General features: G+C 45.2%; 1 protein-coding gene across 2 annotated transcripts in view; it reads left to right on the plus strand.

Annotated features, from left to right (window-relative positions):
• Nucleotides 1-12,538, plus strand: part of HK2 (hexokinase 2) — a 163,582-nt gene that overhangs the window by 133,975 nt on the left and 17,069 nt on the right. For both annotated transcript variants that reach the window (XM_055400869.2, XM_055400868.2), the window contains exons 4-8: nt 5,318-5,437; nt 6,044-6,139; nt 6,902-7,001; nt 7,338-7,521; nt 10,080-10,235. In XM_055400869.2, coding sequence (XP_055256844.2) covers nt 5,318-5,437; nt 6,044-6,139; nt 6,902-7,001; nt 7,338-7,521; nt 10,080-10,235 — 656 coding nt within the window. The remainder of the gene's footprint in view (nt 1-5,317; nt 5,438-6,043; nt 6,140-6,901; nt 7,002-7,337; nt 7,522-10,079; nt 10,236-12,538) is intronic.

The raw sequence follows: 12,538 nt of genomic DNA on the forward strand, positions 1-12,538 counted from the left end.
CTCCATCAGGAGAGGTACATGTGGCCAGGGAGCATATGCATGAGACCCCAGGGTCTGAATGTGCTTTAGTGGGAGGGATTTTGATTTTTTTTGTCTTATCTGAGCTCTGCTTGCATGCACTGGTGATTGAGGTGTCTGAAGTCAGGAGGCTAGGCCGCTACACCTGGATACCTATGGTTAGTGGTGTCGCTGAATAGCAAGTCAGGAGAACACATAATTGTGGCTTGACACTGCCACCTGTCACGGTGATTGCTGCGACTCACCATTGTTAGCATAGCAAAGCATGAAAATGGAACCTGCTTCTTAACCTTTTTGGTTATTCTCCCTCTTTTTGACATTTTAAAACAGAAGAGGTTTTACACACTGGGATGGGACCCTGTTGAAAAAAATCCAGTTTTGGGGTGTCTCTTCTACTTGGCACTGCAGTAGGCTCTGTACTTCCACACTGGCCCCAAATCATGCTAAGTCATCCCCACATCTCTGTAACCCCAATTCATGTTTTGTACTCGGCAAATACAATAGAAAGAGTGGATGGAGAAGAAATGTGAAATCCAAGTAAGAGTCATCTCAGTAATAGCTAGAAGAGAACAGGCAAGGATGGACTTGCCATCACGATAGTGTCCGAACATGTGTTGAGCATCTGCTGTGTACTAGATCATGGGTTCTTGCTGGGAATCAAAGTCCTGGTCTACCCTTTCAGTTCTTCAGATCCAACTGGACCACCAAGACACACACATCGGCCCACCAAAAGTAATACATGTGCAGGGGGAAGAACTGACAGGTGTCAGGCAGAGTAAAGGCGCTTTGTATAGGTTTCCTCTTTTTATCCTCACACTAGCCCTAAGGCTGGAGAAGGCAGTGGCACCCCACTCCAGTACTCTTGCCTGGAAAATCCCATGGACGGAGGAGCCTAGTAGGTTGCAGTCCATGGGGTCGCTAAGAGTCAGACACGACTGAGCGACTTCACTTTCACCTTTCACTTTCATGCACTGGAGAAGGAAATGGCAACTCACTTTAGTGTTCTTGCCTGGAGAATCCCAGGGATGGGGGAGCCTGGTGGGCTGCCATCTATGAGGTCGCACAGAGTCGGACACAACTGAAGCGCCTTAGGAGCAGCAGCAATAGCCCTATTGCCCTTCTATTCTGTCCACTTTTAGATGTGGAACTGGGCTTTGAAAGATTGAATGACTTGGCCTTAGATTACAGGGGAGGGAGGGGCCAGAGGCAAGGCACAAAGCCAGATCCAAATGACCAGAGCCTGTGTTTGTCCGACCCTAGAACGCTCCATCCACTTTTTAGGCCCCATGATGTGGTCTGTGGGAACGGTGCTTCCTGGAATTAGGCAGTATGGTGGTCTAGGATCCCTACTACCTGCCCCTGCTTCCAGAGTAGAAAGCACTCCCCAAAGGGGCGAGTGGTAACTCTCGGGGGCTATCCCTCTCAACAGTTCCTCCAAAAGAGCCTTCCTACAGAGGGCACCCATTACCACCACACCAGAAGTATCTGGTTGGGTGATGGCCACAGGTTCAGCCATTGTTCTCTGTTTTTCGGTATCCAAGGACAATGGTATCCCCTTTCACCTGCTGTGCAGAAGCTTCCTTGGGATGTTCTTTCTGCTCCTACTCTAGCTGCTCTCAGTTCATGGAGAGGAATCACCAAAGACATTCCTAGATACTAGCACAGCTACAGAGATCACTCTTGAGTGCTGGCTATTCCTGCTGTGTTTATTATACCTAATATGTACTCAATAAAAGTGTGAGTGGAGGAGGTGATATCTAAGTAAGGGGCTCATCTTGTATGGTCATCTCTTGAGCCTTAGAGCTTGGAAGAGGTGGAAACTTCTCACTTCTAATGCACTGTTCTTCCCACCACAGCAGACCACCTCCCGGGAAAGGAATTTCAGACCATGAGTAGGACATGTAGGGGAGACAGTTTTAGATCCTTTGTGTGTCCTTGGGGATAGCCCTGAGGGTAACCCCACTTGTTTCAGTGCTGGGGTTGGGCAAGGGAGTCTCTGGGACTGTAGGATTTGAGCTCCACTGAGGTTGTCACCTGGCTCCAAAATACAGAAACAAAGTGTGTTAGTCCAACAAATCTTTGAAACCCATCTGAAAGAAATTATGACTCGATTGCAATATAAATGCTTCCAGTAGATTAAAAAAGTGCTATATAAAAATGAAACAAAGAAAACTAGAAAATACAGGTGCTCATTTCATCCCAAGGAAGGGAAAGAATGCTATCATCGTAAAAACTGCAGAAAACTGGGATGACCCAGAGGGATGGGATGGGGAGGGAGGTGGGAGGGGGGTTCAGGATGGGGAACACATGTATACCCGTGGTGGATTCATGTCAATGTGTGGCCAAACCAGTACAATATTGTAAAGTAATTAGCCTCCAATTAAAATAAATATATTTATATTAAAAAACTTCAGAAAACACTTGGTAAAAAGATTGGAAGGAAAGTCATAGTGGCTATTTTAGTGATAGAATTATTGGTGCTTTTCCACCCTGTCTGTTCCTTTTTCTTTCTTTCTTTTTAAAATATTATCTATCTACCTTTAATTACAGGAAAACAAATGGATTTAAAAAATAAAATTTAGTTAAAAGCATGACCAAATCACCATACTCAAAACTTGCAAAGGTTTTTGAAGATCTGTAAACCCGAGTAGTATGAGTCCTGGACAGTCTGTCTCATGGCCCATGAACTTCCACTTGGGAACAGTGAGTTACAAATTGTAATAGCAGCCAGTGTAGATTTTTTAGTGTTTCCTGTGAGAAGGGGAGTGAGCAGATTCTCAGACCAATAAGGGAAAGGAAGCCTTTCTCCCTTCATAAAACTAATGCCCTTTGAGCCTTTTTATGGCAGGAAAGTGTTAGCTCTTTCTCCTAGTATCTTATCCTTAGATCATCAGCTAACAGAAAAGGAGATATTCTTCCTTTAAAGGAAGCAGATGGTCTCCTCCTCCCCTCTTTTAAAGAGCTGCAGGTTCTTCTAACCCAACACTGTCCAGTAGAACTTTTCAGAGTGGTAGAACTGTTCAATATCTGCCCTGTACTGTGAGGCAGCCACTAGCTGCTTGCAGTACTGAGCACTTGCATGTGACTAGTGTGATTGAGGAACTGACTTTAATTTTTCAAAATTCTAATTATTTGAAATAGCTACAGATGGCTAGTGGCTACTGTGTTGGGTAACACATTATCTAATGCCTCTTCACTGCCTCTCTTTTTTTTCCTGCCTACCCCTGCTGGTAGTGCAGTTGGAAAGAATAATGATCAGGGCTGGGAGAGGGGAAACCATTTCTCTTTCTTCAGACCGTCTCCCTATCTCTGATGATTGGCCTTATCTCTTTGCACAGCTTCTGTAACTTCCTTTTTTTGGGTCAAACTATTGTACTAAAGATAATTTTGATTAGAGTACCAGGAAGAAGGTACTGGGAATTTGTTTAACACTATTGTAAATTGTGTCATTGATCAGCTTGCCAACAGAACAGAACTTGCTGAATATCTATCCAGAAACCCTATTTCCACATTAAAATCCTTGATCTTTGCTCAAGGGAGCTGGCACTTAGGCATTGAGGATCCTTTTAGTGAGAGAGCCCTCTTCACCCAGCATGTACTCTTGAGAGTTTTGGCTTGGAAATTGATTGTTTCAGCTTTCAGTTCAGTTCAGTTCAGTTGCTCAGTCGTGTCCAACTCTCCGCAACCCCATGAATCGCAGCACGCCAGGCCTCCCTGTCCATCACCAACTCCCAGAGTTCACTCAAACTCATGTCCACCGAGTCGGTGATGCCATCCAGCCATCTCATTCTCTGTCGTCCCCGTCTCCTCCCACCCCCAATCCCTCCCAGCATCAGAGTCTTTTCCAGTGAGTCAACTCGTCGCATGAGGTGGCCAGAGAATTGGAGCTTCAGCTTTAGCATCAGTCCCTCCAATTTACCTGAGGTTAATTTTACACATGATCAGACAGAGACAGGATCCACTGGGAAGTTCAGTTAGAGCCAGTCCCCTTCTAGAAGGGGCTGGCCTTGTCCTCCTAGATTCTTCCCACTGACTGAGCATACCCCAGACATCTGGGGGGCCAGTGCACCTCCTAACCTACCCTGTCACCCCAAGCCTTTCAGTCCCTTTGTAAATGCAAATACTTTTGGTGGTTTAGTGCAATGGTTCTCAAACCACTGCTTCAGGATTACTTCAAAGGCTCTACCACCACCTTCTGATTCAGGAGGTTTAGGTTTGGACATGATGATGATGAGGAGGAGGAGGAGGAGGATGCTGTGAAGTATACTTTGGGAGTCCCTGGACTAGTGGAATCTTCCTTGTTTCTGCTTGGAAAAGAAAAGGAACATTATCTCCTTTCACCTCTCTTGGCTTTTAGATTTTGCCATCTGGTCAACCTGGCTCTTTGCATCTGCTCAGTCTTTTGGACTTTTGCTTACTTTTTGCACCAGAATGTTCCTAGCCTCAGCCTCTGTGTCGAAGGGGTCACCAATTTCTCTTTGAGGATTTTGAACGGGGAAAAAGGAAGCCAATGGGCTATGGGCTTTGGGACAAATTGAAAGTGGATGATTTCTTAGGCTTACAAGTTTTCTTAGGAGCTTCAGATCCTGCTTACCGTAGTTATGGTTATGAGGCTGCCCATCCACAAACCCTGTTTCTTTTTCAGTGCTCTTTGTGGACTCACTTAGGTTCTCATATTGAAGTTGGAAAACAAAGATAACTTCTTGGAATTGCCCCCAGAAGACTGGTTTTCTAGAATGGAGGAAAGATCTAAAAGTTACTTTTGTTAAGTTCATTTATAGAATGCCAACAGAGAATGTCCCATCCCCTCCCCCAGTCACAAGAGACCAGGTTGCTAAAATACTTGGTTGGCAGTCAGATGGGTTGCCCTTTCTGGTAAGATAATCAGCTGTGCATCCTTGTCAAGGGAGGTTCTGACAGAGCCACTAAAGGGTACTCTGTTCCTAGGGCTTGCGATGACTTTCTGATTAGCTTTGACTGTGATTTTTCCCTGCCTAATGTGGCTATTTTGATAACCCCATTGTGGTTTGGATAAATGGTCTAAGTGGAAGACAGAATTTAAAAATCACTAACTAGTGTTAAGTCCTTATATGTGTTGACTCATTTAATCCTTTTGGTAACTTGTGAGCAGATCCAGTTAGCACCCCTATTTTATAGATGAACAAACTAAATCTTCAGAAGGGATACATATCTTGCATGTACTCAGCCAAGCTAGTTCCTTTCTGAGCCCAATGTCCATGCTCTTAATCTCTATGCCTTTCTGCCTCCCTGCTCATCTTCCTGTGTTGTGTGCCCTTAGCTGTTTGATCACATTGCTGAATGCCTGGCCAACTTCATGGATAAGCTACAAATCAAAGATAAGAAGCTCCCTTTGGGTTTTACCTTCTCATTCCCCTGCCTCCAAACAAAACTAGATGAGGTAAGATGAATCCTTCAGACATTTTTGTTGCTTCATTCTTTGGACTGGGAGGACTGGAAAGAACTCTGAGCCACTTGCTACTATGGTGATGGAGCTTGCTCTGATGGATTGCGTGGACAATGAGTGTTTGAGTATTGGGAGATCTGTCCTTCTAGGAGAGTCTGTGTAGGTGTATGTGAGAGGGATGGTAAAGAGGTATTGGAGAAGTGGGGTATCTTAATCACTGTCCCCTCAGATGACTAAATGCAGGCTGACATACATTGCATATTATCCTTATGGAAACTCTTAGGGAAACGGAGTGAGAAATTAGTCAGCGACTCCTTTGTTCTAAAGTGTCATAATAAACATCTTTGAAAGTTTACAATATTAGGATACAAGAATCTTATTTTGGCAGTTCTACAGCCTGCTTCTTGGGGACAGTAAATCATTCACTTAACCTCCTTACTTGGTCTCTAACATAGTTTATCCTTCGTAGGCTAATAAAGAAGACCTGTATAAATTCAGTCATGACTTTAGTTTAGTTTAGCCCCATGGCAGAGGTCTCCTAATGATGAGGAGTACGGACTGAGTTTTGTGGGAAATCCATGTTTCTTGGTCCTTTTCCAGAGTTTCCTGGTCTCGTGGACCAAGGGGTTCAAGTCCAGTGGTGTGGAAGGGAAAGATGTGGTTACTCTGATCCGGAAGGCCATCCAGAGGAGAGGGGTGAGTAGGAGCAGCAGAGGGAGATGCAGGGGCTTGGGATCTGGAGGCCCTTTACATTGAGTCCACTCTGAAGTCTTGCCTTGTCTGTCCTCAAATCGGCATGCAAATTTTTTGTGGGTCTTAAGGAGAGGTTTTCTTTTCTTCTCTGTTATGTCACCCAAAAATCTTTGGGATTTTTTCCAATTTTATTGAGAGTTAGCTCTCAATAAAGTATAAGTTTAAGGTGTGCCGCATAATGTCATGCCTATATATTGAGAGACCATTAGCACACCAGTGATCTTATATATGATCAGGTGCCTTTGGGGTCTTTAGATTAGCATGATGGACAACTAATCTTAGCCTTGGTGAAAGAAAAACCCTCATTTTCAAATGAGAAGTTTGGGATTCATGTTGGTATCAGGATGGAATGGGGCAGAGAAAGGACATGATAAAGGTCTAGTCACAGAAGGGCAAGACCTACCAGGAGGGAGGGAAAGATCGAGAAAGAAAAGAAGAAAGAGAAGGAGAAGAAGACGATGCTAACGAGACGGGCTCTTCTTAGCGTAGTAGTGGCTGTGAGCTGGACTGCAGGCCTGCTGTGACGGAGGTCCTCTGTGATGAAGACTGGTGGGGTGGGGAGTGAGATGCTGCCGTTAGACTGGATCCGGACCCAACCTCCGGCTCTAGCCCTGCACCTGAGCTGTGTGTCTTATCACCGTTCATCTTCATATTTGCAGTCTTTCTGTGACAGTCAGAGTTAGGGTCCCCTTTTTATCCCTGCAGGACTTTGATATTGATATTGTGGCTGTGGTGAATGATACCGTTGGGACCATGATGACCTGTGGCTATGATGACCAGAACTGTGAGATTGGTCTCATTGTGGGTACGTGAACACTGCGTGTGAGCGTTGTGGGTATGTGAACACAGTGCTGGCCAGTGGATTGCGGGTGTGGGCTGCAAAGAGAGGAGGAGCCCACGGCCTGGACCTTCCTTGTACTTCCTGTTAGAAGATAATGGTGTGGTCACTTTTGAGGGCTGAGCCAGGACTTGAGGCATTGTGGGTGGTAGTGGGTTGGACCATGTCGAGATGCCCCCGGAGCCTCCAGGGAGGAATCCCAGTCACCTGAGCGGTCTGAGGACAGAGTTTTAAGAGGGAGATGGGGGCAGGGGCTGGGGGGACAGTGTGAGTGGGCGCTGAGCATTCTCTTGTTTTGTCCAGGCACGGGCAGCAACGCTTGCTACATGGAAGAGATGCGCCACATCGACACGGTGGAGGGCGATGAGGGCCGGATGTGTATCAATATGGAGTGGGGGGCCTTTGGGGATGACGGCGCGCTTGATGACATCCGCACGGAGTTTGATCAGGAGATCGACATGGGCTCTCTGAACCCCGGGAAGCAACTGTGAGCGGCCCCCTGTGTGCAGTGGGCTCAAGGGTTGGGCTCAGGAGCTGAGGGTGGGGGCTGGCCAGGGCTAGGGGGTGGTTCTTATTTTTACTTTACAGCTTTACATATAGCCCCTAAAGTTGCCAAGGCACCCACTGCTTATGGAAATGTGCTTATTACATATATTGTAACTATCAGTTGCTGAGAGCTGTCTACAAAAGATAGAGCCAGTGGACAAACCAGATTATGGCCAATAATTTGACTCTCGAGTGGTCATTTTAGAAGATCATATTCTAAGTGTGCTGCCCTGCTCTTTCTCTCTGCCTTCAGTCTGTACGTTGTCCATAGAAACAATTTGTGCACCACATAAGAAAAGCCATGTTGAGATAGCAAAGATACGAGATCTGAAAGCTCATTTCATAGCTCCCACCTCTGTCACTTCCCAGGGCCTGAGGCTGAGAGTTGGCTCCTAATTGCTGCCTATTATGAGCTAGGCTGAGTTGCAAGAGTCCCAGGGCCTCTTGCTATAGCTGAAGGCAGACCCAAGGCCTGTAGAAAAGTTGGTTAAGGAGCCCCTTTAGTCGCCGTCTCTGGACCTGTGGTCCAACCAGGGTCCTTGAGTGGACTGGAGGAGGGGCTCTAACTTTTTTTTGGTCCCTGGATGTTCTCCAGTCTGGTCAGACTTAGTTTTTGGTTATTTCTGACTCAACATTTTCCATCTCGCAAACATTTGCCTAATGTCCTTATTAAAGATCTTAAAACAGGGATTGCCACAAGCTCTGAAGGCATTACAAAACATTTTGAGCAATCAAGTCCTCTCTGGCCTTTTTTTTTGAGCCTTGCGGGATCTTAGTTCCCTGGCCAGGGACTGAACCAGGGCTGTCAGCCCGGAAAGCTCGGAGTGCCAACAACTGTACCACCAGGGAATTCCTAGGCCCTCTATGGTCTTACTGGTGCTGTGACTGTTGTAGGAAATCTAGTACTTATTCCTGTTTGGAGAGGAAAATCCAACCTTATAAACCAGCTTTATAAGAAAGTCTTTTGCTTTATGGGGGTGGTGTCCTTGCTTCCTCAAAGCACAGCTTATTTAAGTCACAAGCTTCTCTCCCATGCTGAAAAGTGAGTCCATTCATAGAATACTGGCTGTGTCTGCCATGGCTGGTGAGAAATTCATGGACTGAAAAAACTGCTCAACAAACAAACAAACAAGGCTGGGAGGACATAATACCAACGCATCAGCTGTCCTTGAAGTTATTGCTGGGCTTGAATACGAATTTTTTTCCCACTCGTTATATTTCTCAATGAACAACACGTGTTCCAAACACTGACTGAAACAAAGTGTTTTTAAAACCTGGGATAAAATCTTTTACCACTCACCCTTCAGAGCCCCATTGGCCCTTCCGTTATCTCTCACAGAACCGGTTGTTTTGGAGAAGGTACAGAAGTAGACACGTGAGTTCCTTACTGCCGAAGCTGGGCTGCCTCTCAGGCAGCGTGCCTGTGCTGGTGCTTAAACATTTTAAACATACCTCCTGCTCAAGCAGTTTTACCAGCTCTCCACTTAGCTCTAGTTCTGCCATACCTGTTTTTGGGTCTTGGGCAAGTCACTTCCTGAGGGCCCGGCTTCTTCTCTTGTAGTTTGCACCAGGTGACTTCGGAATTTCTTCTACACCCTGCTCTGGGCCTTCTCTGAAGGTCCATGTAGTTAGTGACCAAAGGCCCTGTGTGCCTCTTCTCTCTAGGACCTAGATCCTTTCTCAGGTACCATGAAAGGGTCTTTTTTTTTTTTTGCTAGAAATAATTGTAAGGGCTTGGTTTTGCCTGTCATATATCTAAGCCAGAAAGACTGTCTTATAAAAAAAACAGTGTCACCTAGTGTTAAAAAAATAAATTACCCAACTTCCCTCTCAGCTATCTTGTCACCTTCCTGCTCAGAAACGGCCAACATGTCTTACTTCCAGATTCCCCAAACCACGTGACACTTAGAACTACTTCTCATCTGTCCTGACCTGCCCTTCTATTCTTGCCCAATCCCCCTTCCATCCCACGTTTTCTCAGGAAGCCACAAATGGCCTGCAAGGGGAAGGAAGTTTGAGGTGACGAGTTGCTAGCCCTGTGCTCCCAAATTTAATTAGAGTGACCTGTGTTTTTTTTTTTTTTTTTTCTGTTTGAGATAAATACTGAGGTTTTGCATAAGAATTCATTTTCAGAGAACATTTCCTTGCTAGAAAAAAAGTGTATTAAAAATTGCTACCCTACCACATAACCCACTGCACCTCAAATTCAGGCTTTGATAGAGTGTCCCACACTCCCTGGATGTTTGGTTTGGCTGCTAAAGGGCCCTTCTTCTCCATAGTTCAAAGCCCACCTGCCTGCAGGGACAGCCTAAGCTCCCAGTGCCTCCGACCCCATGTGTGCCCAGCTGTCACTCTTTCCACATCTCACTCCTAATCAGTGCCACGCAAGTTTGCACTGTGTTCTGTATAGGCGCCATGTGTGCATGCTGCTTGCACAAGGACGTGTCAAGTTTACTGGCAGCAGAGACTTATTTTTTTTTGCTATCTCTCTCTCTGCAGATTTGAGAAGATGATCAGTGGAATGTACATGGGGGAACTGGTGAGGCTTATCCTAGTGAAGATGGCCAAGGAGGAGCTGCTTTTTGGGGGGAAGCTCAGCCCTGAACTTCTTGCCACAGGCCATTTTGAGACCAAAGATGTTTCAGATATTGAAGGGTAAGCTTTGGGTCCTTCTCTGTTCACTGGGACCTCAGAAGGGTGGACAGATGGCTGGGGAGTGAGGAAGAGGCACAGGCTGTTGACCCTTCAGATGTGGACAGCAGGAGGGTCCCACCCAGCGTGAGGCCTTGGCCTCACATGGCAGGCCTATGGCTTGATGTCACTTGCCAGATATTTTCCACTTGTGTCTGTTTTGAATATGCCGACTACCAGAGTGACTCATGGTGCTGGGGAGAGCTGGCCCCCATACAAGGACTTTCACCATTGCACTCATGTTCCTGCCTGGCACAGGGACCTCAGCTTTATGCTAGAGGCTCCCTGTGGACCCTTTAATGATTCATTTTCATCTACTTCTCTTTTCCTGAAGCATTGGCATTTCATTCCCTTTTGTTGTTTAGTCGCTAAGTGGTGTCTGACCCTTTGTGACTCCGTGGACTGCAGCACGCAGACTTCCCTGTCCTTCACTATCTCCTGGAGTTTGCTCAAACTCATGTACATTGATTCAGTGATGCCATCCATCTATCTCATTCTCTGATTCCCCCTTCCTCTTCTACCCTCAGTCTTTCTCAGAATCAGGGGCTTTTCCAATGAATTGACTCTTCATATCAGGTGACCAAAGTATTGGAGCTTCAGCTTTAGCACCAGTCCTTCCAATGAATATTCATCCTTTAGGATGGACTGGTTTGATCTCCTTGCAATCCAAGGGACTCTCAAGAGTCTTCTCCAGCACCACGATTTTAAAGCATCAGTTCTTCAGCACTCAGCCTTCTTTATGATCCAACTCTCACATCTGTACATGACTACTGGAAAAACTATAGGTTTGATTATATGGACTTTTGTCTGCAAAGTGATATTTCTGCTTTTAATATGCTGTCTGGGTTTGTCATAGCTTTTCTACCAAGGAGCGAGTGTCTTTTAATTTCATGGCTGCAGTCACCATCTGCAGTGATTTTGGAGCCCAAGAGAATAAAATCTGCCACTGTTTTCATTTCTTTGCCCATCTGTTTGCCATGAAATGATGGGACCAGATGTTATGATCTTTGTTTTTTGAACACTGAGTTTTAAGCCAGCTTTTCCACTCTCCTCTTTCACCTTCATCAAGAAGCTCTTTAGTTTCTCTTTGCTCTCTGCCATTAGGATGGGACCGTCTGCATATCTGAGGTTATTGATATTTCTCTTGGTAGTCTTGACTCCAGCTTGTGATTCATCCAGCCCGGCATTTCATATAATGTACTCCGCATAGAAGTTAAATAAGCTGGGTGACAATATACAGTCTTGACGTACTCTTTTCCCAGTTTTGAACCAGTTCATTGTTCTATGTCCAGTTCTAACTGTTGCTTCTTGACCTGTATACAGGTTTCTCAGGAGGCAGGTAGGTGGTCTGAAAGCCCCATCTCTTTAAGAATTTCCACAGTTTGTTGTGATCCACACAAAAGCTTTAGCATAGTCAATGAAGCAAAAGTACATATTTTTCTGGAATTTCCTTGCGTTTTCTATGATTCAACAGATGTTGGCAATTTGATCTCTGATTCCTCTGCCTTTCCTAAATCCAGATTATACATCTGGAAGTTCTTGGCTAATGTACGGTTGAAACTAGTTTGAAGGATTTTGAGCATTATCTTGCTAGCATGTGAAATGAACACAACTGTATGATAGTTTGAGCATTCTTTGGCATTGCCCTTCTTTGGAATTGGAATGAAAACTGACCTTTTCCAGTCCCGTGGCCACTGCTGAGTTTTCCAGGTTTGCTGGCATATTGAGCAGCACTTTAACAGCATCATCTTTTAGGATTTGAAATAGCTCAGCTGGAATTCCATCACCACAACTAACTTTGTAGTGATGCTTCCTAAGGCCTACTTGACTTCACCTCTAGAATGTCTGGCTCTAGGTAAGTGACCACACCATTGTGGTTATCTGGATCATTAAGACATTTGTACAGTTCTTCAGGGAATTCTTGCATCATTTTTAAATCTCTGCTGTTTCTTTTAGGTCCTTGCCATTTGTGTCCTTTATTGTGCCCATCTTTGCATGGACTATTCCCTTGGTATCTCCAGTTTTCTTGAGGATATCTCTAGTCTTTCCCAGTCTTTTGTTTTCTCTATTTCTTTGCATTGGTCACTTAAGAAGGCTTTCTTCTCTCTCCATGGTATTCTCTGGAACTCGTTTAGTTGGGTGTATCTTTCCCTTTCTCCTTTGTCTTTCACTTCTCAGCTATCTTTAAGACCTCCTCAGACAATCATTCCCTACTGGCGATTTTCTGAAAGGGCTCTCTCCTGACTCCTGCTTCATAACAGAAAAAG

Source organism: Moschus berezovskii, chromosome 11 (genome assembly GCF_049115385.1).
Source record: "Moschus berezovskii isolate FMDL1 chromosome 11, NW_MosBer_1.0, whole genome shotgun sequence".
NCBI classification, from domain to species: domain Eukaryota; kingdom Metazoa; phylum Chordata; class Mammalia; order Artiodactyla; family Moschidae; genus Moschus; species Moschus berezovskii.